Source organism: Asterias amurensis, chromosome 20 (assembly GCF_032118995.1).
Source record: "Asterias amurensis chromosome 20, ASM3211899v1".
Taxonomy (NCBI): domain Eukaryota; kingdom Metazoa; phylum Echinodermata; class Asteroidea; order Forcipulatida; family Asteriidae; genus Asterias; species Asterias amurensis.
In genome coordinates, this window is record NC_092667.1 from 12,873,379 (window position 1) to 12,897,614 (window position 24,236).

The 24,236-nt window shown below is 37.8% G+C and overlaps 1 protein-coding gene across 3 annotated transcripts in view; it reads left to right on the top strand.

The window, feature by feature from the left end:
• Positions 1–24,236, top strand: part of LOC139952315 (uncharacterized) — a 70,611-nt gene that overhangs the window by 36,518 nt on the left and 9,857 nt on the right. For all 3 annotated transcript variants that reach the window (XM_071951414.1, XM_071951416.1, XM_071951415.1), the window contains one exon: positions 21,385–21,680. In XM_071951414.1, coding sequence (XP_071807515.1) covers positions 21,656–21,680 — 25 coding nt within the window. In that variant the 5' untranslated portion in view covers positions 21,385–21,655. The remainder of the gene's footprint in view (positions 1–21,384; positions 21,681–24,236) is intronic.

Below are 24,236 nucleotides of genomic sequence, written 5' to 3' on the forward strand. Positions count from 1 at the left end.
TTTGATAAACGTGTGAGGTACAGTAAACGATTTGCAGAATGCCGTGAATTTCGCCATTGCTCAATATATGATTTGTTCATAGCTGATGTTTGGGCCTGTAAAAACCTGTATGCAAAATGCATTATACTGACGATGAATTGTGTGCCTTGATTCAGAAATAACTTCAGTTATCATTGAACCATCAGTGATGTACGTTATCTTGATTCAAACAGGTTTGCCCTGTCAGTATAGCGGCAACATTGACTTCACTTAACATGGCCTGTGGTGTACAGTACATACCTTGGTTCATACACTTTGCTGAAAGGTGACTCGTAAACGTTTGGTCATTACTCTTAAAATTAATGGCAGTACAACATGTTGGTTGGAAGCTTACCCGGGAGGTTTTGCTAGTACAACACATTTAGAGAAACAGTTAGAAGTAATAGTGGTTTATCTAATAGGATATAAAATTATATTGCACCCAAAAATAATACGAGAAGCGTTACCGCGTAACGTTTCTCAGATGTTGTATTCATATTGGCGAATGTTCTTCCTACGATAACAAAGGCGGTAATGATTTTTGGTAATATTTCGGGAAAAACGCGACCACCTTTTGAGATTGTTTGTTTCACATGTTAGTTTTGTTCAATACATCTACATGTATACAATCAAACAGTTAAAAAGGGTATACTTTGCTTTAAAGCATTTCATAAAGGGAATGTCAAAACATCTCCCAACATCTCCAGATCGTTGGTCGAAAGAAAGTAGCTTACATTACTAATGTTAGTCTAAAACACCTGATTAAAGTATTATGATGTCTATACTTCTTCTGTCCCCTCTTTTCTTACCTCTTCCTTTCTACAAGTACCTTGAAGGAATGTTGAGTGGGGCTTGAGACTGAGTCTATGACGAGCTGACTTGTTAAATTGTCAGACGGTCATCTCAGCTACTCAGTGTGGTTTCTTCTCTTAATTGCACCCTGTTAGGAACTGTGAAAAGAGCGCCTTAGGCAATTTTGGTTGACAAAACTTCTAGTGATTTGCGAGTATTGTCAGTCGATCTGCGAGTGTGGGTAGATTGCTTTACCGTTTTGTACATTCTCTGTTTGAAGACACAAGGTCGGTGTCTTTTTTACCAACTCTCTATACATGCATTAGCTATTCGTACAATGGACACGCGCGATTCAAAGAGCGAGATAACTTTGTGTTTAGTGTTATTAACGTGATAAAGACAGCACTACTAATGCGATTAGAAACTTGACGGAAAACGTGGAACAGGTTAAGCAAATGTAAGTGCCTTTATGTGAACTTTAAAGGATCATGTAAACCGACGTAGCTATCACACACACTTTTGCTCAAATTTTGAGTAATGGAGAGCTTTTGGTAATATAAAACATTGTGAGAAACGGCTCTCTCTGAAGTAACGTAGTTTTCGAGAATGCAGTAGTTTTTTGCCAATTTGATTTCGAGACTTCAGATTTAGAATTTGAGGTATCGAAATCAAGCCTTGAAAGCACACAACTCCGTGTGACAATGGTGATTTTTTTCTTTCATTATTATCTCGCAACTTCGACGACCAATTGAGCTAAAATGTTCACAGGCTTGTTATTTTATGCATAATATATTGAGATACACCAACTGAGAAAACTGGTCTTTGACAATTACCAATAGTGTCTAGTGTCTTTAAGCAGCGCTATGAAATTGAGCCCTGGTTTTATTGCTGTTCATTGATCCTAATTATTTATCTAAATATGTCGAGCAACAGCATAAACTTGTTACAATTTCATGGTTGTGTTAAACGAGTTGGGCAACGAGTAAATGAGGACCCCTCGAACTTTTCAGGTGTTAATTTAGAGTACCTAAAGATGCACTCAACAATTCCCCATCAGAACTGCACGACAAAGTGAATTCAATTACATTGCGATAACGCAAGAAACAAAATTGTTGTCACGTTGGCAAGAAAACTAACTTGATTTCCACCTTTAAAGAAAGAAAAAAAAAACAACCAGGAAGGGTATTCCGTTGCCGTGTGCCTTGGTTGTCACGAGACAACCCAGAGTTTAGCATTAATAATTAGTCATTGCCCAAAAGCTCAAGACAAAATGACCATCTTAAACTCGATTTCATGATGACCCTGTTGTTTCAGACGGGAGGTTTTGTAAACTTATGTGTGAAGTTAGTGCTGAAGGGACGTGTGTTTTGGGGCGCTAAATTTGATCAAATATGCAAACCACGTGAAACGGGTGCTTCCCAAGTGGTTTACCGGGCGCAGTCAGGTTTAATTAAAAAAGGAGTCTGCACTTACCTGGAGTTTCTCGAGAAGGGAAATTGATCGTATTGTGACCCGTCCGATGGGCACAAAAACTAATCACCGGCCGTTGCCATACCTATAAATAAATACAATAGTTGAAGGTGTTTTTCCAAAACTTGTAAATCCAGGAATTACGCTTTCTAGTAACATTCATTATCCAACACTAAAGATAGTGTGCCTGGGGATGGTTTAGGTTGTTTTGTCCTTGTTTGGTTTGTTAGATTTTGGTACAAAAATAAAAAGTGGTTGGGACGACAACAACAGTTTGTCAAAAAATGTCAAAGCATGTGTAAGAAAGGGAATATGCCGTTAGGTATATGAGTCAACCTAAAAATAATTCCAAGTGCTTATTATACTGTTAACTAGTGAATATACAAACTTATGTAACTACGTTACTTCAGGGGGAGCCGTTTCTCACAATGTTTTATACAATCAACAGCTATCCGTTGCTCTAATTACCAAATAAGTTTTAACGTTTACAATTATTTTGAGCAATAGTGGTCAGTTCCTTTAACTGGTTCACTCGTACTTTGGAAGTGCTTATTGATGTCATTACAACAACATTGACGGGAACCCATTGAGGACACTATATCATGAGCGTAATCCTCCGCAGCGTAAAAATGTCAAACGCTACCTGCTGTACAATAGCAGTTTGCTGCCCTACGTCATCTGTGTCCATAGGCTGTTGTTGACCAACCACTGGAGCTTGTCTATGGCTCCATGGGCCGGGGCTGACCGATGAGTGTTTTGCCAAGAAACTCCGGCGTCTCGGTGATGGGTCACTCCATAATATTCCTCGAAGCTATGCAATGAGATTACTTTAAGTACCTGCTAGTATGACCCCAAGCCACGCATTTTCAGAGTGAGATCTTTAAAGTATGACTTGGTCTTTTCAGTTGAGAACAATAATCCTAGCTAAGTAAGAAAAGTTGATCCAATGGCTTATAGGTTTATAGTGGATAGTGTTTTATATGGTTCCAGTATTTGAATCCAGACCAGTTGTAATGCATGTAAGCTTACGGACGTGCTTGAAGCTTGACTGTAGTATGTACCACGAGTACAACTACACGAATAACTTATAACTGTACTACGAGTAAGATTATTAAATTAAGCTCAAAGTACCTTTAATTCCATACCAAAAACAAAACAAAAGAGACACACAAAGAAGTCACTGGAATTAAATTGAATAACCAACACAATGTAAGAAGCGAACATACTAGGTCAAACGGAGCGTCTATCTGGACAAAATAGATCCATTTTGGAAGAATAATACAGAGAAAAACACGATCAAGAACAGCATCAAGACAGAACAAGTATTTAAACTTTCCAAAAAATAAACAAGAAACTATTGACATTTCGTGGCACAAAACATGTTCAACCTCTCCTCGACCAGCTTAGAATCCTACGACGGGAATCGAACGCGACCTTAAAGATTATTCGTCGTCCATTTTGTTGATATAAATATTACAATCTACAATGAATACATCACAAGAGGGATTTTTTTTTTTTTTTTTTTTTTTTTTTTTTTTAATATTTTGGTCTATTCCTGCATAGCCTTGGTCCACTGTCTGGATGGAAAGTTTGGTTGTTTTGTGTTTGGTTGATTTTGTGTTTTACATAAAATATTCACGGTTTTGTATCTGATCTTACTTAAACCGAATAGTTGTATTGTTGGCTTAGAGTACTCAGACTAAACGAGGCTCTCTTTCTACTGCAGTTGAACATTGCCCGAGTCGGACATCGCACATACTAAGTACTTTTTTTAGCTCCATCAGTTGTCAGTAAATCGATTCTGTGTCAACTGACCGGAGAAAGATTGTGTACCCTTTTGTCCGTTTTGGGGCTCATAAAGGGAAATATACAACACAATGTTATCTTTCTGGCAATTGGCTTTTCATTTTCCATCGCTTAATCAAAGCAATGTTTTATCAAACTATATAATCTGTGTGTGCTCTTTGAAACGCTCCAAAATTCACATTTCTCATATGGTGCCCTTTACTGAGAAGAAAAGGCCTTGCCTGCCCTTGCCCTTTCAAAAACGAGGCGTACAGGCTTGGATAACCTCCCTCTTGATTAGTTGAATGATATATTCTGGGATACCAATGAAGTTGACTCCACCAGGACATTGGTGACCCACTCTGTGAAAATGAGTCACATGTCGCCCAATGCAATATTAAGTTATGGACAGTTTAATGTGGAAAATGTAAAAAAAAAAACAAAAAAAACTAAAAAACTTTAGAACACCTTTAGAACGTTAGAACACTTACTTTTAGGCAACAAAGCTACGAATACAACAATTTTGTAAACATCCTTATGTCTAATTTGAATCCTTTTGCACACAATGGTTGTTTAAAATATCATTTTATCCTTTTGCACACAATGGTAGTTTAAAATAACATTTTACTTGTAATTTGTTTAAAAAAAAAAAAAAAAATGGTGTAGTGGCTAATTTCAAACGGGAGTAACTCAGCAACGCGAAACACCCCAAAGCTTAGACACATACCAAATTACTGCTGATGATGTATTCTTTCCAGCCATGTATATAACTCAATTCCTGAAATTGCCTACATCTGACTCAATTTCACAGAGCGGGTCACAGGTTGATTTGGATTTTAATGACTTCATTAGTGAGTATGTGCCACAACATAATTGGCCCCCTCCAACGTAAAAGACATCCGCAAAAGGCTTACAATTCCCAAGATGTTTTGTATCTGCGTCAAGACTCATCTATATCGTCAAATGTCATCCGGCCGTAATTTCAATAAGTAAACTTCGTTGCGTCACCGTGACGAAAGAAAACCCGGTTCATACTTGATTGGGATGCGGGTGCAAAGTGAAAGTTTCAGAGGAGTTGAGCGCACAAACTATTATTCATTGCGAATTGTGTGACGTCAAACTATTTCGTTTCGCATTCGAATTTGCGGACTTAAAAGGCAGTGGACACTATTGGTAATTGTCAAAGACTAGCCTTCACAGTTGGTGTATCTCAACATATGCATAAAATAACAAACCTGTAAAAAGTTGAGCTCAGTCGGTCTTTGAACTTGCGAGATAATAATGAAACAAAAAAACACCCTTGTCACACGAAGTTGTGTGCGTTTAGATGGTTGATCTCGAGACCTCAAGTTCTAAACTTGAGGTCTTGAAGTCAAATTCGTGGAAAATTACTTCTTTCTCGATAACTATGGCACTTCAGAGGAAGCCGTTTCTCACCATGTTTTATACCATCAACTTCTTCCCAATACTCGTCACCAAGAAAGGTTTTATGCTCATAATTATTTTGAGTAATTACCAATAGTGTCCACTGTCTTTAACTAGTCACCGATTGATTGTGTGCATCAAATGTACTGGCATACAATCAGAAAACCCTTAAAGGTTAAAGCCATTATACACTTTCGGTAAACAGTATTGTCCAAGTCCCACACTTCGTGTATCACAACTTATACATAAAATAACAATCCTGTGGAAATTTAGGCTCAATCGGACATCGGAGTCGGGAGAAAATAACGGGAAAACCCACTCCTGTTTCCGCGCGTTTCGCCGTGACATGACATGTGTTTATAACAAATCCGTAATTCTCGTTAACGAGAATTTATATTGTTCTACCGTTTTCTCAAAAAGTAAAGCATTTCATGGACTAATATTTCAAGGGAAGTCTTTCACCATTACCTTCTGTAAACCCTGTAAATTATTTGTAAATCTGTGAACTTTTTTTTTCTGTACCGAAAGGGTCCAATGGCTTTAACAATAATTTGTGGAAATGGATCGATAAACGAATGCACTTTGAATAGTAAAAGAACTCTGTACACAGTGGATGTCAAATTTAACGTATCGACATCACGTCATCGTTGAGAAGCGCATGCGGCTTGTGCTATTGACGATACAAACGTGTTATTGAACTTGTGGGAGTCCTTGTGCAAACTATACCATGCAGCCGTTCACTTTATAAACACAGGCGTGTAAACGCATTCTTATAAACTCAATAACTAACTGATAAATTATTCGTCATATCTTCTTACTTTGGATTATTCAATGGCGAGGAATGTTGAACTTAAAGGAACTGGACACTATTAGTATTTACTCACATTGTTAACGAGCAATGAAGAGCTGTTGCATGATAGCATAAAACATTGTGAGAAACATCTCCCTCTGAAGTAACGTAATTTTTGAAAAAGACTGTTTTCTCAAGTTTTAAAAGACTACAGGCCTGAAACCTTTTATAGGCGTCTGAAATCACACGAACTTGTACAACAAGGGTGTTTTTTCCGTCGTTATTTTCCTGCAACTTTGATGACCAATTGAGTCGAAATGTTCACAGATTTGTTATTTTATAAATATTGGGATAGCTCAAGTGAGAATACCGGTCTTTGACAATTACCAAAGGTGTCCAGTGCTGAATCACTGAAAGGAATAAAAAAAAAAAAAAAAAAAAAAAATCACCACTGCTGGTAGTTACCGGTTCGGGATTCAAACCGTCCTCACGTCTGACGTCATTACAGCGATCTCGGTAGTCTTGCTGTCAAAACAAGGTTGATAATCCGGAGTTTCAATCTTTGGAAGAAAACACACAACTAAACAAAATTGAATATTAACATAAAAACGTTCCCCCGTAATCTCAATCAAAACAATCAAATTGGATTTGAAAATAAAAAGGTGTGACTATATCGTATGTATATGTTTTTTTAGTATATAGGTTAATACAATTACAAAACCTGTTAAAGGGTCTATGTAACTTTTGTAGGGCAAAACACACAATGTCCACAGATTTACACTAAACTTACAGTTTGAAGATAATGATAGTAGAAAGCTTCCCTGAAAATACTACGTGCTGAGGTGCTGTAGTTTTTGAGAAATGAGTAAAACAATGTCAGTAAAATAATGTTCGTCTCATGAGACGAAAATTATTTTAATAATTTACAAACGTATTTTATGACATTGTTTTACGCATTTCTCAAAAACTACAGCACCTCAGTAAGTAAGATTTGAAGGGAAGCTTTCCACTATCATTATCTTCAAACCCTGTAAGTTTAATGTAAGTCTATGGACATTTTGAAAAAGTACCCAAATCCTTTAAGAAAAACGCTATGGGGAGAGGATGCTCTAATTGAATTGAACTGGGCGTGTTGGTATAGTTATATCCGATTATTATATTTTCTTAAATATTGATATTTGATTGAATCCTACCTTTTTATTATTATTTTTTTTAATATCAGTGCGAAACTGTTTATTTTTAGGGCGATAATATTAAGCAAACAATTATAATATAATAAAAAAAGAAAAAAGGAGCAATTTCAAAATCGATGATGCTATACCCGAACAGATAACCCCATGTTCATCTTGGGGAACTAATTTTAAAATCAACTTCCATTTTTCGAAGTGTACTTCCGAAACAACGACCCACAATGGCTCAACGCGAAGGGTTGTTTTAATAGTTCATCAGCATAACGTTATCTCTTCACTATCCTTTTCGGGGAAGTAAAGTATAACGCAAACATATCCCTGGTTGCATGTTTGACTTGAACGTTTACAGTCCATATTCAAGTTTGTTGTTTCATAATCCCCTTCAGTCAAAAACCTCAAAGCTATGCACTCTGGAGCAGCAGCTACCATTTTTATTGGATTTGACCCAAACAATTAGGTCAAGCTGTATGAAAGTAAAGGTCTTGATAACTCTACAGCTAAGAAACACCAGTTAGAGAGCGTCTGTTCATGTTATAAATTCCCCAAGTATTGGCCTAGATCTTTGGGAGTGTCCTTTTGGCATTTTGATATTTGGATCACTGATAAAGCATCAAATTGCCCGTGTACTTTCGTCCGGTTAGCCAATATGACTTGAAATTATCTCCAGTAGTATGTCATCTTCGGCAGCCGAGGCGAGTAGTTGGAACCAGCGACAGCCCCTGGATGCCCTTCCAGCCCGTCTCTAATAAAACGCCAAATACGGAACCGGGTTAAAATGGGGCTGTATATTTATAATAAAACCAAGCGAGAAAAGTCATACTTGCCAAACAAAGCATTTTTCCACACGAAGATATTGTCGCGATCTTCCCGACGTAGCCTAGATATTATAAATAGATTTGGTATAATCAAAGGAGAGATGAATGCACGTCTGGCTCATTAAAAAGACCTATACATATTAAACCATTTGGTTGGACTCAAAATATCAAATCAAATAATATATAAACTGGCAGAGGAGTCGGATACTCAAGCATTAGTTAAACAATATGCTGCCGATCTAACCAGGAACACCGGGACGAACCCCTTTCTCTTTTCGATGAGTGCACGATGGGTTCTCTCACGTGCGTTACACAACACACGGGACCAACGGCTTTACGTCCCATCCGAATGGCGAATCATCATAGAGTGTTTTGCTAAATGACACAGGGATTCGAACCCACAATCTATTGGTCAGAAAACACCAGAGTTTGAGTCCGATGCTCTTAACTGCTAGGCAACGAGATGCCTTTGTACTTCATTTTATTCACCCCCGCCAAGGTTCGTCACTCTGACGTCATGTTGGATAGTATACTGGTACACGTGAGATATGAAAACATGATGGCTTTACTTTTGTAACTCTCTCCCCGTCATTCGCAAACTTATTTACAGACATTTTCAAATGGGTAAGAGGGGGGTTCAGCTCCTGGGAGACAAAACCAATTACTCATAAGTTGTTCACTGCCTGTTTTGTTGAAACTTTGTAATCTTATTATGTATTATTAGCCAATTGTTGCATGTTTACTTTACTGTTGCATGGTGTACTTTTTTAATCAAGGATTTTTCTAAAGGCCCCATTTCGGAGCAATTTGATTTATCAGATGTGAATTTATTTGTTGAGGCCTAATCACCGGTCTCACTCTACTTCAATATTCTTCACTTTCCATCTCTTTCCATCTCTGCGTCTCGTTCCCCTTTGCAATATCTAATCTAAGACTCGTTAGTTTCGCAAAGATGATGTTCTCCCCGAAGCCTCTAGCCGTAATTGAGTGTCGTATTGGAGTGCCCAGTGGTGAAGTCATGTTTTCAATGTATACTTTTTAATCCCAGTCGATTGTCAAGAAGCCCCGGTCTGATGGGACTTATGGACGATGCATCGCCACGAGCTGTTTGTTACGAACCGGGTTCCTAGAGACTTGTTTTCCATTCACTATGTGCCACATCCACGGATGTCATTTCAGCCCGCCCGGAGAAAATTGAATTCTATATTTGCTATTACGTTAATTTAATATATAAAAACACGCCGACACTGTGTGGACAGAAGTCCCCAATTGCTATACGGAAGGTTTAGGTTCTGCAAATATAGAATCCTTATTCTGTTTTCATTTGGGATTTTGGCGTTAGATACATATGAATTGCTCACCTGTTTCTATACTAAAAGAGCATCCTTCTTAATTTGATAATAACAACAGTCTATGTTTATAAAGTTTCTTATCCGCCTAAAGCAGGTGGCTTCTCTGCATATTTTTCTAAAATTTCAAAACGATTAGATATTTCATTACTTTGCTCCCGCCGTCAGGGATTTAATACCGGTTAAAGTGACTTGTATCTAAAAGGTAGGGCCAGTGATTATTTTGTCCAATTGTAACGTCGATTGAGGTAATGTGTTTTGAGAGAAGGGTTAACGGTTTAGTTGTGTACAAACCCATCCAGTAATGTCTTTTATATAATAAGTTATAATAATAGAACTACATCCAAAAGAGGGCGTACAAAACCATGTGAAATAGGGTGCGTTCAATTAGCTTCTCTGGGTCGACCCCGCGGTGCTCACTCAGGTGGGCCCCTGACATGAGCCAATCGAACGATCACACTCGCCCTCTCGTGGTGACGTCATACACCTCGGGCCAGCCCCAAGTGACCCACACCACAAACATGCCACATGGGGCTGACCCGGGCGAGCCCCTGTAATGACATCAAAGCATATTCGAACGTACCGGGGGCAGATCGGGGTTGACCCAGGGAAGGTAATCGAACGCAGCACCCACGCAGCCATTGAAAAGATGGCGCTGATCAATCAGAACAAAGGTCATCCAAGGTCAGTTCACAAAACCAACAATTTGGAAGTGGACATCTTTATGAATAAACTACTCATTGGTATTCATGCACACGGTGGGACAGAGCAGTCTCGTGTCTTTAGTTAGGGTCGCCCCTCGAGTTCTATTAAGCAAATCCTATGGATAAAACCAACAATAATTTTTAAAGTAAACCCTCGTGCGTATTTGTTGATACGAACCCAATTCAAGTTAACTCCACTGTCCCAATATTGTCACACACATTCTAACACGGATCGCTCCATCTACCCTTAGTATTGCGAGCTGAACATGTGTTGATAATGGTTTCAAAAAAATTTGCAAACTAAACGATGTCGAATGACGCGCTTCGTTGAATTTGAGACAAGATATCCTTTTACCAAAAGGTGCACAGTACACTGGAAGTAGGATGTATGATACCATTTCAAGGTATGTGGTGTTTTTATTTGTATTGTCAGTGGGGAATCAACTCACTCCTGCCTAAACACAACTTTCGACATAGTCAGAAATATAAGGTTTCTGTTTTCATTATACGGATTATATGTATTCCAGCTTTTTTTGTTTTTCTATTATTGATAAACACTAAGTTGTGTGCTTTAAGATGCTTGATTTTTTTGAGACCTTCAAATCTAATTCTGAGGTCTGGAACTCAAATTCGTGGAAAATTACTTCTTTCTCAAAAACTACGTCACTTTAGAGGGAGCCGTTTCTCACAATGTTTCATCTATCAACCTCTCCCCATTACTCCCAACCAACTAAGGTTTGATGCTAACAATTTTTTTTTAGTAATTACCAGTAGTGTCCACTGCATTTAAGCTCGCACATTTGTTTGTTTTCCTTAAACAGTGACTACAAACCTCACTGTGGTATGCGATATAGAATTGTTTAATACAATATTGTAATAATGGGATAATGGGATAGCCATGTGTTTTTATCCCCACAGTGTAAGATATTTATGTTCACATTTTCATGAAGAGTCCAAAACTGTTAGGGCCGTTAATTACTATAACAGCGTCATTACTAAACTGTTGTAAACAATTCTAGGAATATCATGTAATTAAATGTCAACTAGAATAGGCTTTTGCAAACAACTAACGAAATGTACCTATAGTATAAATGCAAACAATAGTTAATGGCCTGACGTTTCGAACCTAGCAGAGTCTTTGTTGAAGGCCTTTGGGAAACACTCTGCTCTAGTCGAAACGTCAGACCATAAACTTGTTTTGTTTAGTTAAATGTTGGGACGATTTAAAAAAAAGAAGAAAAAAAAAAAAACAAAAAAAAGCATGGCTTTAAGTTCCAATAAAATCACCATTAGCCTACAATCACCCGTGAATTACGCCAACAAAAATATGACATGTCTTGCAAAATATTTCCCAAACTTCACATCGTCAAGAAAAATACCCCTTCATATTTTCCTCTCTGTGAACCCGATGAAAGACTCTGAAGGCTCAGGGTGAAGGCGAATCGATGTTTCCTTCCTAAAATAATACGACGGATATTAAACTCTCCCTAGTTTTAATAGAGAGGGAATAATTTTGTCTAATGGTGTATGATTTCAGCTGTGGTTGACCAATAACGTTCAATGAAGACTCCATAAAATAAACAGACATTCCTTTAAAAGGGTGGAGCTCAATGGGTTTATTATGACCGAGATTAAAGAGGATAACCTTGGTCTCTGATAGAAATTTGATTTTCCAAATCGCTCTCTGTGAGTCTTTCGAGGAAGATGGTATTCTTGAAAACGAGAATCACCTTTTTACAAAAACATTATTTCCTTGATTGTCAATTACCCTCTTTCCACCGTGTCGTTGGCCGGGTAGCGCGCATTTTTGTTTCTGGCGTAGCAGACAAGCTAGAAGGAGCAATCGTTGCATGGTATTTAAGAGATGAATTTATTTCAGACGAAACAATTCAGTAAAACAATTTAAGAATTTAACTGCACTGCATTGCACTGTTTATTTGAGCTCATGCATGCCGTTGTATTAAATAAGTTTTGCTGTTGTCCTCGAAGGTACGACATTTCAATTTTAAATATTTTTTTAATAAGTAGGTTAGTTATATGTATTTATATTATTCATGGTTTTTAATTTGTTTGCGAAGAAATTATTTAATCTTTAATAAGTAGAGTACATTCTGCAATAACGCTGAGAACCAATTCATCCCTTAAATGTAATTAAATTCATATAAAAATACTGTGCTTCATGAAACCTGTGCTATAATACTTATGCAAAAACCAAAATGTCAAACACATAAAAAACTGTCGTCGTTATCCTTTAACCCCGGCAGCATTTATTTGTTTCTCAATCGATTCAAAAAGTGGAGTCCTTAAAACAAACAAAAAATACATCCGGACACTGTTTGAGGAAGACGATTTTATTGTACAGAAAAACAAATTGCATCATAGCTATTACCCACACGAGTGTGACGACATGAGACTTATGTGTCTGTAAACAAGGAGTTTTTTTGTTTTTTAGTAATGCAACTTTTCTTAATAACACCAAATCATGAAAACAAGATCTAGAGTTAAAGTCCTGTCAACAATTCCGGCTCGTTTCATTCTGCCTCAATTTGTGGACAACGAATGCTTTCTTTTTAGCATGCAACTCTTCTTAATAGTACCAAATCGTGAAAATGAGAACTAGAGATAAGACAACTGACCTGTCACAAATTCCACCTCCTTTTATTCCACCGTATTTTGTGGAAGAGGTGCTTTCTTTTTAGTAAATGCAACTTTTCTTAATAATACCAAGTCATGAAAACAGGAACTAGAGTTGAGACAACCGACCTGTCACAAATTCCACCTCGTTTCATTCCACTGTGTTTTGTGGACATGGCGAAATAAGTGTCGCCTGAGGTTATGTTGTGTTGACTCTTCGATGAGGTGTGAACTTCTCACCCTATACTGCTTCTTCATTTGAAACTTTATTTTGTCAAATCGAGAAAGTTAAATCACGGCAAACTTCTGCTGTTTAAAGTTGCAGCTGACGTTACATGGTACGGTATTGCAAAAGTCACTATGACTGTTTACAGTCTGCTCTCGTTAAATTATTTACTTAAAACAGGAACGTTGTTGTATGAGGACATCGACAAAATAACAAAGAGCAGAAGTAGGAAACACAATCACCAACTTCACTGACATTTTCATTATGTTGGTTTAAAGGCAGTGGACACTATTGATATATTATCAAAGACCAGTCTTCTCAACATATGCATATTATAAAAACCTGTTAAACTTTGGTCGTCGAAGTTGCGAGATAACTGTACAATAAAAAAACACCCTTGTCACACGAAGCTGTGTCCTTTCAGGCGCTTGATTTTGAGACCTCAAGTTCTGAATGAGGTCTCAAAATCAAATTCGTGAAAAATTACTTCTTTCTCAAAAACTACTTCACTTCAGAGGGAACCATTTCTCACAATGTTTTATGATATCATCCTCACCCCGTTACTCTTTACCAAAGTAACGTTTCTTGCTAATAATTATTTTGAGTAATTACCAATAGTGTCCACTGCCTGAAGGTCGTTTGAATTGATGCGTTATTCACAAAACCTGATGCCTCGAATATCCCTTTGAAATAACTCATCCTCTGAGCAGATGTCTCTTGGATATGACAGATTTTGACTGACTTCAACCAATCCAATCAAAGACCCTTGTGCCAAGCATGAGTAAAGAAAAATTCACTTTCCATCACATTTTAAAGCCTGCCTGCCGTTGAAGCCCCCAAAGAAAGCAAAATAGGCTAAGTATGTTCATTTTATAACTATTAATGTTTCATGGTCACATGTGAAATATTATTATGCAGTAATGCATTTGCTTTTGCGTTTCTAAAAACTTGTTTACACTAAAATACACACTCAAAATTCAACTTAATAAACAAAACTAATCGAAACATGTAGACAGTAAAGTATATAATCTCGCCATTGATCTTACAATGGTTTGATACTTTCGAAGAAATCTGGCTCCGAAAGTCTCCTCGCAAAAAAAGTACGATCCGGCAGCAAGACATTGTTGTGTGATGAGGGAATTTTACCCGCGACCAGTTTTTGAAAGACGATCCTAGTTTTGCTAAGAGATGGGCTAATTTTTGCTGCCAGCGCGCACTCAGAGTGCGGCTGCACTTCTCTGGTTTGTTTCGATGGAAATATTGCGGTGTTTTCTCCTTAGGCAGTATTAAAAGGTAAACACGTGTGCATTTGTAGGTCGATTTATTAGGTTTACCAAAATGGAATGACGTTACACTTTACATACATTTCTGACACGTGCTCTCTTAGTGTAAAAGAGTGAAAATGTACTCTTTGAAGGGCCATATGAAGGACAACTCTTTTTCGAGTGGTCTTCCACTCTTGAAGTTTGCATCTTTTTGAGTGAGTTTTCACTCTCTCCTGGAGTGAAACCCCTTTAAAAGAGTGCAATAACCACCACACTTTTTGAAGAGCCATTTATATGACGGACAGTTCGAAATGTAAAGAGTGGTGTTTTTCATTCTTTTACATTTAGAGAGTGTTTTTTTTTTCTCTCTCGCTACGTTTAAATTAAATCTGTGGGTTTCTTTATTAGTAAATGTGTCAATTGGTGTGAACATTGATTTATGAATGGGTGTGGGGAAGTTATTAAATTGGCTTGATCTGATATACTCTTGTTAGACTCTTAGTGTGGAACCGTTATTGGTTGTGTTGAGCTTTTTTCGGGTTGCTAGCTTTTTATTAAAACTTACCATGAACAGCATCAGCAAGAGAGTCCAGGGGTGGATTTCACAAAGAGTTAGGACTAGTCTTATCTCGAGTTAGAACCAGTGACTTGTCCTAACTTAGGACTATCCATGCAGTTTGTATATCTCCTAGGACTAGTCCTAAGTTAGGACTAGTCCTAACTCTTTGTGAAATCGACCCCTGAGAGTTTTTTTTTTTTTCAAACTTACCATCATCATTTAAAATATTATATCTAAATAAAGACAGCACAAAAAGTAACGCAGCTGTTGTAAAAGCATTTATAACTTTAAAATTGTTACTCGTATTCTAAAAATGAAAATACCAGGAGACGGACAATTTAATTACGGTGATTTTGACGCCCTGTTTGTAACTCCTATTGACATGATTGATCTCTCCTATGATTCAGCGTGAAGCTAATAGCGGGAATTTTGAAAAGCTGTTCTTGTCAATAGGAATTACTGCAACAATGGAAATTGACACTTTTCACCTGTAAGCACTTACTGCGATAACAATACTCCACCCATTGTTACAAACAAGGTGTCAAAATCACTGTAATTAAATTGCCTGTCTCCTGGTATTTTCATTTTAAGAATACGAGTAAAAAAAAAAATATAGGTACTTTTACAACAGCTGCGTTACTTTTTTTGCTGTCTTTATTTAAAAGCATTATTAAAGATATAAAAACAGGCAATTTAAATAAAGGCTACGAGCATACGACAACAACACCTTCGATAGCTATGAAAAAAATATTATGTTAATTGTATAAGATGATTGCCTTCCGTTGCGCTGTCCCCATCAGCATTTAGGGGCGACGTTGTGGTAGCATTTGCCACACATAACCTCAATTTGTCTCTGTCTTCTGATGCCCTGAGAAGTTTGGCCCAATTTAAGACCTGTCCATTCCTTGATGTTATCTGCCCACATTTTCCACTGCAGCCAACCATCTGTTCCACCCTACAGGAGTGTGTTTCGTTTGTGATACTCCCCATCTATCTGGTTGTCCAAACCTGACCTGTATTTATGTTCGATGACTGTTGGCAATCTCTTGTTAGATACTTTGTTGCGGAACATATTCGTCTGTCTGTGCTAGCTAGTCTATGCTAGCATGCTAGCGTATGATGTTGTTTTATTATTATTTATAAAACCACATCACTTCAAATTAACTCACAAATTAATTTTCTCACAAATTATCCAATGATTGCCATTGATTTTAAGAGTGATTATCAAACATAATCATTGATACACTAATGGTCGATGAAAACTAAAGATGTCACCTCGATGTTAATTCATTCAATCAAATACTGCTGCCAGTTAGTTTAGTTTAATGTGCCAATTGTTTGTTGGCCTCGTTTATGAAACTCATATTGCAAAAATGCACTTAAAAGCGATTACTGACGAAAGATCTTCAAAGAGAAATGATAAAAACATCTGAACGGGTAAAAGGTAAAACATCAAACAACATGAACAGAATTAGCTTAGATAATTTTTAATGGACTTTTAATGGTGTGCTAAGTGTTTGCTTTGAGGTTTTTGTGCCGATAATTATTGTATCTAGGTTGATTTGTCACATTTTTTTTCTGATTGGTCTAGTTTTATGTGAATCGTCATCATTTCTATTACACTGTTAACAAGAACCCCAGGTCAACATTGTCTTAAAGGCACTGGGCACTATTGGTAATTACTCCAGATAGTTGTTAGCATAAAAACTGACTTTGGTAACGGGCAATGGAGAGCTATTGATAGTATACGACATTGTGATAAACGGCTCCCTCTGAAGAAACGTAGTTTTTGAGAAAAAGGTAGTTTCTCACTAAAATATTTGAATTTAACTCGAGACCTACCCATAGGTGGGTCACTGGTAAAAAGGGTATTTTAACCGGAATTTCACGCCAGTTTGACCCATTTCTTGGTCGAATTTACACGAATTCCCGGGTCATACAGTCCCATTCAAAATTTAGTCATGACTAAATAACTATAACATCATTACAAAGCTGCATGAGTTTTTGTATAACTACCGTTCCACTTTGCATCTGATGATTCAGTTATTGTCAAGCTCATGCAGTATTTCATGTAATTAGTCAGCCTTTAAAGACACTGGACACTATTTGTAATTTTCAAAGACCAGTCTTCTCACTTGGTGTATCTCAGCATAAATGCATAAAATAACAAACCTGTGAAAATTTGAGCTCAATCGGACGTCGAAGTTGCGAGATAATAATGAAAGAAAAAACACCCTTGTCACACGAAGTTGTGTGCTTTCAGATGCTCGGAACCTCAACATCTAATTCTGAGGTCTCGAAATCAAATTCGTGGAAAATTACTTCTTTCTCGAAAACTATACGTTACTTCAGAGGGAGCCATTTCACACAATGTTGTATACTACCAACACCTCCCCATTACTCGTTACCAAGTAAGGTGTTATGCTAATAATTATTTTGAGTAATAACCAATAGTGTCCACTGCCTTCCTTGTCTCAACCTTCATCCAGTCCCTGCTGTGACGTAATTTTACGTCACAACACGGATTTGATTTTACGCCTGTTTTCTGAGACACGTACTTCAAACAAATTGTTTCTTTATTATAAGGGTTCAGTTTCTATATTAAGGTACAAGTCCCTGAGCGGTAATTGCCTGTCTGGTTCACTGATCATTTACATGGCAAGTGAGTGACCATATAATGTAAAAAAAAAAAAATAGATTTGGTTATAATTAAGAAAACTTCCCGACTTCTCAGTTTCATTCAAAGGATATTATTTCTTAATAAACGATACACCGTCCACAGCGGTCAATGCCTTGCTCTGAGAAGCTTGTTTGCCACATAAGATGCCCTTTATTACTTTTCGGAGTTGACAACAATTTATTCCAACCGTAAACGTCTTACAAGCAACTTGTAAGCCGAACGTTCGTTATTAAGCTTTGTTTTGTATTAATATTTTGTCGTTTTGTGTTCTTATTGCGTGGTGTGCTACTGTAGCTACTCAACTGAAAGTTGTTAAATCAGGGGTAATTATTTTCGTAGTACAGCTTGTTTTTTGTTTTAAATTCAGTGTGTGTTCCTCCATCCTCGTTTATTTTGCCTTTTAAGTTGGCAATATTAATTTATTTTATGGCCGGCGCTATTGCCCAACTATGGTTGATTGGTTTAACATAGTTGTATTTTAGTTCATTTGAATAATGTGTGGGGGGGGGGTTCTCAAAAAAGTTGTCACTTATACAGATTAATTTACATCACATAATGTATATCTTTAAAACCGACTAAACATTGCATCTAATGACTTCTTCAATATTTAGTGTATTCATGCAACTTTTTTTGTCAATAAGGCTTTTGATTTCTACTTTTCTGCTTATTTTTACTGGGGCGGGTGTACTTTTTGTTTGACAATTTCGGTGTAACTTTCTCATGGTATTTTTTACTGTTATGTCCCCGGGTCTGGAGAGAGCGCAATATAAATTCAGTTTATTGGTATTATTTATTATTATTTGCATTAACTATTCCCATTAAAAACCTGTTGAGGGTTATTTACACTATCTGTACTTAGTGGCCTTAGCGATTATCACCGGTTGAAACAGCCAGATCCTCGGCGCGCACTATGACGACTGTGTCCCGCTTCTCAACGAGCATTCCTCCATGGGGACTCATCTATTATAATTGCTTGACTGGCACAAAATGAGTTGTCATTATTCATTTCTCAAACAAGATTCTTGCCCCCTAAGCTCTTCTCTGACTGACTCTGATGATGACCACTGACTGAGCGATGACCTTATATACCTGCTTCTATTCATGGTCTGGGGTTCGATAAAAGGAAAAGAAAAAAGGGACTAAATCAGAGCGATGAATCAACCTGGATCGAGAGAGTTGTGCCGCTCGATGTCGGGATGTCAGTATTACTCGGCGAATAGTCAGATCATCCACTCGACTGTTACCTCGCAGACATTGCCGCTGCATTTACGATCTTATGTGATTATTTTCACAATAGACGTAAGCTACTAGATCAGCCCCTTCGGCCCCATTCCATAATTATGAAGAATGGAGACAAAATAACAATCTTTGCTATTTTATTGTGGTTACAGGTAACCACTGTTGAACCTCGTATCTTGTGGCATGGTTTTCGGCAAAGATGATAGACGTCATCCATGGTAGTAGATTTTGAGAAATTTCAACAACATGTTATGATTACTCATGCTTCCTTTCTCCTGAAATCAACTTATCGTAAGCGAACAAACATCAACAGGAAAGTCTGCTCTCGTTTTGCATGAAGATTATTCAGTATTCAGAATATTGACTGACTCAAGGGAACCGTGGAGAGAGTTGTTGGTAGGAAGACAAACAACACAAGTCTCAACCCTTCGATGTTATCAACGATGACGAACTGTTAAAGGCACTGTTTTTTGGACACTACTTCTAGTTAGTGAGGTGTAAGCTTTATAAAGACTTACTTGGTAACGATCAATAGAGAGCTGTTGATAGTATAAAACATTGTGAGAAACGGCTCCCTCAGAAGTAACGTAATTTTTTGAGAAAGAGGTAAAAACAAATTATCAATCAAAAATATTAAAAGTCTTCAGACCTGAATAAGTTAATAGTGAAACTGAAAGCACACAAATTTGTGCAACAAGGGTTTTTTTTGTCAGAGTCGAAATACATTTTTCCGAAAAATTACTCATGTGCAACCAAAGTGGTTTTGTAGCATGCTCTGTAACTTGCAATTCGCCTGCTAAAGTTGCTTCGTGTGACTTGCCGTTACATCAGAGTCATTTTTTGAAGTGTGACTCACATTTTCGCTCTGTCCTATGGCCCCAAAACGAGCCACAACTTGCCAGATGTAATTAGTTGGCAGGAATTTAAATGAACATTTCATAGAGTCTGGTGGTTATTATTGACTCAACCGTCCCCAGTGGGTCGACCGAGGCAGGAAATAAAATTGTAATTGAACATGAGGATCGTACGTGTCTATCCGATAGTTGCATCACCTTAATCAACACCCATGGCTTATGACTTACTACAATTTGAAGCTACATCCACTTGCAATAATACGTTATACAAGTTGTATATAGGTTATATACGATCTTCAGAAGTTATAGCTGAAATACCAGGCTTTGGAAAACACTTCTGAAAAAACAAAATGAGAATAAAAGAAAGCTACTTGACTGCATGTTTTAAATAGTTCTTAACGCCTCAGAAGACAATAATTTAATTGAGACTGGCAAGCTAAAGCCAGAAGTTAAAATACTGGAAAGAAAAATAAATACAAATCTTTGTTCCTTGAGCCAAATGACAAGAAACACTAATTGGTACACGTTAGGACGCCTTTTGGCGCTATATGGTGACTGGTTTTTGAGTTTGCAAGAAGATGACGGCCTTCAAGTTGTGTATAGTCTCGCGTACAACATATCTGTACGTTCCTGGTGTTGTCTGATGTTGTTCTTGTCTTGACAATTCAAACAATTGACAAACTTCTTCTGCTCTGTCTACTCCGTTCCGAATGATGACAAGAGTTCTTGACGAGAAATGAAGGGGACGGTCCAAGACATCTGAGAGGTCTGGTGGCTAACGAAGAGATGTTTGCGGCAACAACAACTGAATATCTCTGTTGATCAATGTTGGTTCTTAAAGGAACCGGTGGTTAACAACTCAACGTTTCGATCAGTATTCTCTGATCGTCTTCAGGAGAATGCTGGACTAGTAGTTGCAGTTGCTCTGTTGGTCTGGTGGAGTGCCACCTTTCGCAGCACACCTCGGTAATTTGTGTCTTGTTGGTGGAATTCAGGGCTTCAATCACAGGTCTCTATCGCAGTGTACTCTTCCGATTAGTTGAACAAAACTAAAACCACATAGGGTCATAGTGGTCAGACCTTTTGGTCAGCTTTCACAAAACCCCGTTTAACATTTTGAAAGATTGCCTCCTTTTAACAAAACTATAAAAACATACGGCCACACGCAACCAGGCTAATTATTGCCACAATGCAGAATATCGCCTTGCAACTTCGTTATTTCCAATTCCTTACCGCATCATATAAACGGCGCTATTTAAGTAAGTCATCCCCTACTTTCATGCCCTTTTCTTTTCTTCCACGAACTTAAAACTTTCCTAGGAGACTTCTTTTAAGGATGTGCCCTTCGTTGCTTATAACTTCCCTCCTTAAGACCCCTAAATGCCGACCTCAGAAGCACTTGCTCGGTTTCCGTGCTCCAGGGCGAATTCATGCGATTTGTTTCAAACCTTTGTAAAATGCCTCGGCCATCAACAAACAAAGATCGATCCGGGTTGCCCCTCCCACTCTATATCACGGTAATGCTGCGCATCACCACTTACCCATACATCAGTCTCTATCACGTACCTCTCTTATGCTCCCGTCCACAGGAGGAGCAGTCAGCAGACAGTTAAACATGCGCACTGGGGGAGATGACTATACCATGGTGTGTTTTGAGATCGTTCCACAGTGACAGCTAAACCCATCTCGTGGACGGATAGCAAGAAACCACACCTGGACAACTGTTTAAACCAAGAGAAACTGCTCAAGACATTCTTGGGTGAATTACACGCAGTGGATGTAGCGGTACGTGGTGGGGAGCAGATCTCTCGACTTACTCGTCGTTGTTTTCTTGGGATGTAAAAACCTGCCAGTTTCAATATGGATGTTGATATATCAAAAGAAGGTATGTTTTGTTTATTTTAGACCTTTTAGTATTAACAGTGCTGAAACCCAAACCTTTGATTGAGTAAAATTCACAAAATGTTGCATTTCTCATGATGTTCGAATCTTGTTTTATGTCGTTCAATTGCTGCAACTTGGCTTGCTATTAACGAGCTGTTAAAGACATTCGCACTTAAAGCCGTTATACACTTTCGGTAAACAGTATTGTCCAAGTCCCACACTTCGTGTATCACAACTTATATATAAAACAACAATCCTGTGGAAATTTAGGCTCAATCGGACATCGGAGTCGGGAGAAAATAACGGGAAAACCCACTCCTGTTTTCGCGCGTTTCGCCGTGTCATGACATATGTTTATAACAAATCCGTTATTCTCGTTAACGAGAATTTATATTGTTTTACCGTTTTCTCAAAAAGTAAAGCATGTCATGGACTAATATTTCAAGAGAAGTCTTTCACCATTACCTTCTGTAAACCCTGTAAATTATTTGTAAATCTGTGAACTTTTTTTTTTTTCTGTACCGAAAGGGTCCAATGGCTTTAAAGACACTGGACACTATTTGTAATTGTCAAGGACCAGTCTTCTCACTCGGTGGAATTCAACATACAAAAAATTATGCATAAAATAACAAACTTGTGAAAATTTGAGCTCAGTCGCCGTCGGTCGTCGAAGTTGCGAGATAATAACGAAAGAAAACACAGTCACCCTTGTCACGAAGTCGTGTGCTTGATTTCGAGACCTCAAATTCTGAATATGAGGTCCTGAAATCAAGTTCGTGGACAGATACTACTTTCTCGAAAACTACGTTACTTCAGAGGGAGCCGTTTCTCACAATGTTTTATACTATCAACCTCTCCCCATTACTAGTTACCAAGTATAAGGTTTTTAAGTTATTTTGAGTAATTACCAATAGTGTCCACTGCTAAAGCGTGTGCATAGCATTTATGGGAGTAAATGTAAAAACAAATCACAAATTTGCACGCAGCTTGACATTAAGATTGTCAGGATTTGTTACTACATACTACTACCTTTGAGACATTGGTGCCTGAAATGCAATAGTTTCTGAAAAGAATGTGAAACAAGTGGTTTTGATCCTGCTGGTCCAAAATTCGATGTTTAAAAACAGTTAAAAAAAAAAATAAATAAATAAATAAAATAAGGATGTTTACGTTTTTTCCCCTTTTTCTCGTGACTTCAAAAACCAATAATAATGGCTTAATCTTTCACATAGAAAAAATTGTTTTTTTGACAACTACCAAAGGTGGAGTGCCTTAAAACACGGCATGTTGTGATTTTTAACCTCTACAGTAAAACTGTTGTTCCCCTTACGGTGTTCAAAGCCCTCTAACCTACCCCGCCGTCGTTTAACTAATGACTGCTAAACTATATAACTAAGGCCCACTGGAGCCTCTCGTCCCCGCTTATCTTATCAGTTTCTCACCCCCTTCTAGTTCCAGGCGTCAGTTGATTTCCCCTGGGTGGGGAGGTAATCCCCTACACAGGGGGAGACTAACCGACCTCCCTAGCTATTGATAACAGTGTTTAGAACCGATCGGCGTATGCTGTAAAGGCACTGGACACCTTTGGTAATTGTCGAGACCATTGTTCTCGTTTGTGTATCTCAAAATATGCATGTATGTTCAAAATAACAAGTTAGTGAAAATGTTGACTCAATTTCTCATCGAATTTACAATAAATTTCAAAGCAAAACAAATAATACCCTTGTTACATTACTGTGTATGCTTTTCAATTGCATAATAAAATGCCTCACATGAAGTAATTTATTATTTGAGTGCGAAATTACCTCTTTCTCAAAAACAGCGTGAGCTGTTTCTCACAATGTTTTATACTATAAGCAGCTCTCCATTGCTCGCTACCAAGTAAGTTTTATGCTCACAATAATTTTGAGCAACTACCAAAAGTGTTCAGTGCCTTTAAGTTATCATGCCGCTGGGTTTGTGGGAGGGGTGGTCATTCTAGGTTAACATCGGTCGTTTGGATGCATAAAAGCCAGGGGTAGCTAACGAAGCATTGCCCTGGGAGCAAGGATCGGTGTCAACAAGATAATATCCCCAAGAATATTTCTCGATTCATCCCCCACACGGAGAAAATCACCTGCTTGGCTAAACACGGGAGAATTTGGAGTTTAGCCCCAAAAATAATCTGATGATACTTGGGAATAATATTCCGATATAATTACGTAAACCAGTCTTTTGGGATTCTGCGAAAATCCTCATAAAAATCACGGTCTGGGTTTTTTAAATTGAAATAACACGAGTAAGCCGGATAAAAGCTGTTTTTTCTGCGTTGTATTTGGCAGTAAACCAAAAACAAATATATTCAATGTCTAAGCACGGAGGAAGGAAGCGACTCCTCCATGGTTACAGGTAGTTTGAGTCTCGACGGTGTTATCATCTTATGCTATCGCTGCAACATAATTTGATTTCGAGACCTCAGAATAAGATTGAGGTCTCGAAATCAAGCATCTGAAAGCACACAACTTTGTGTGACAAGGGTGTTTTTTTCTTTCATTAATATCTCGCAACTTCGACGACC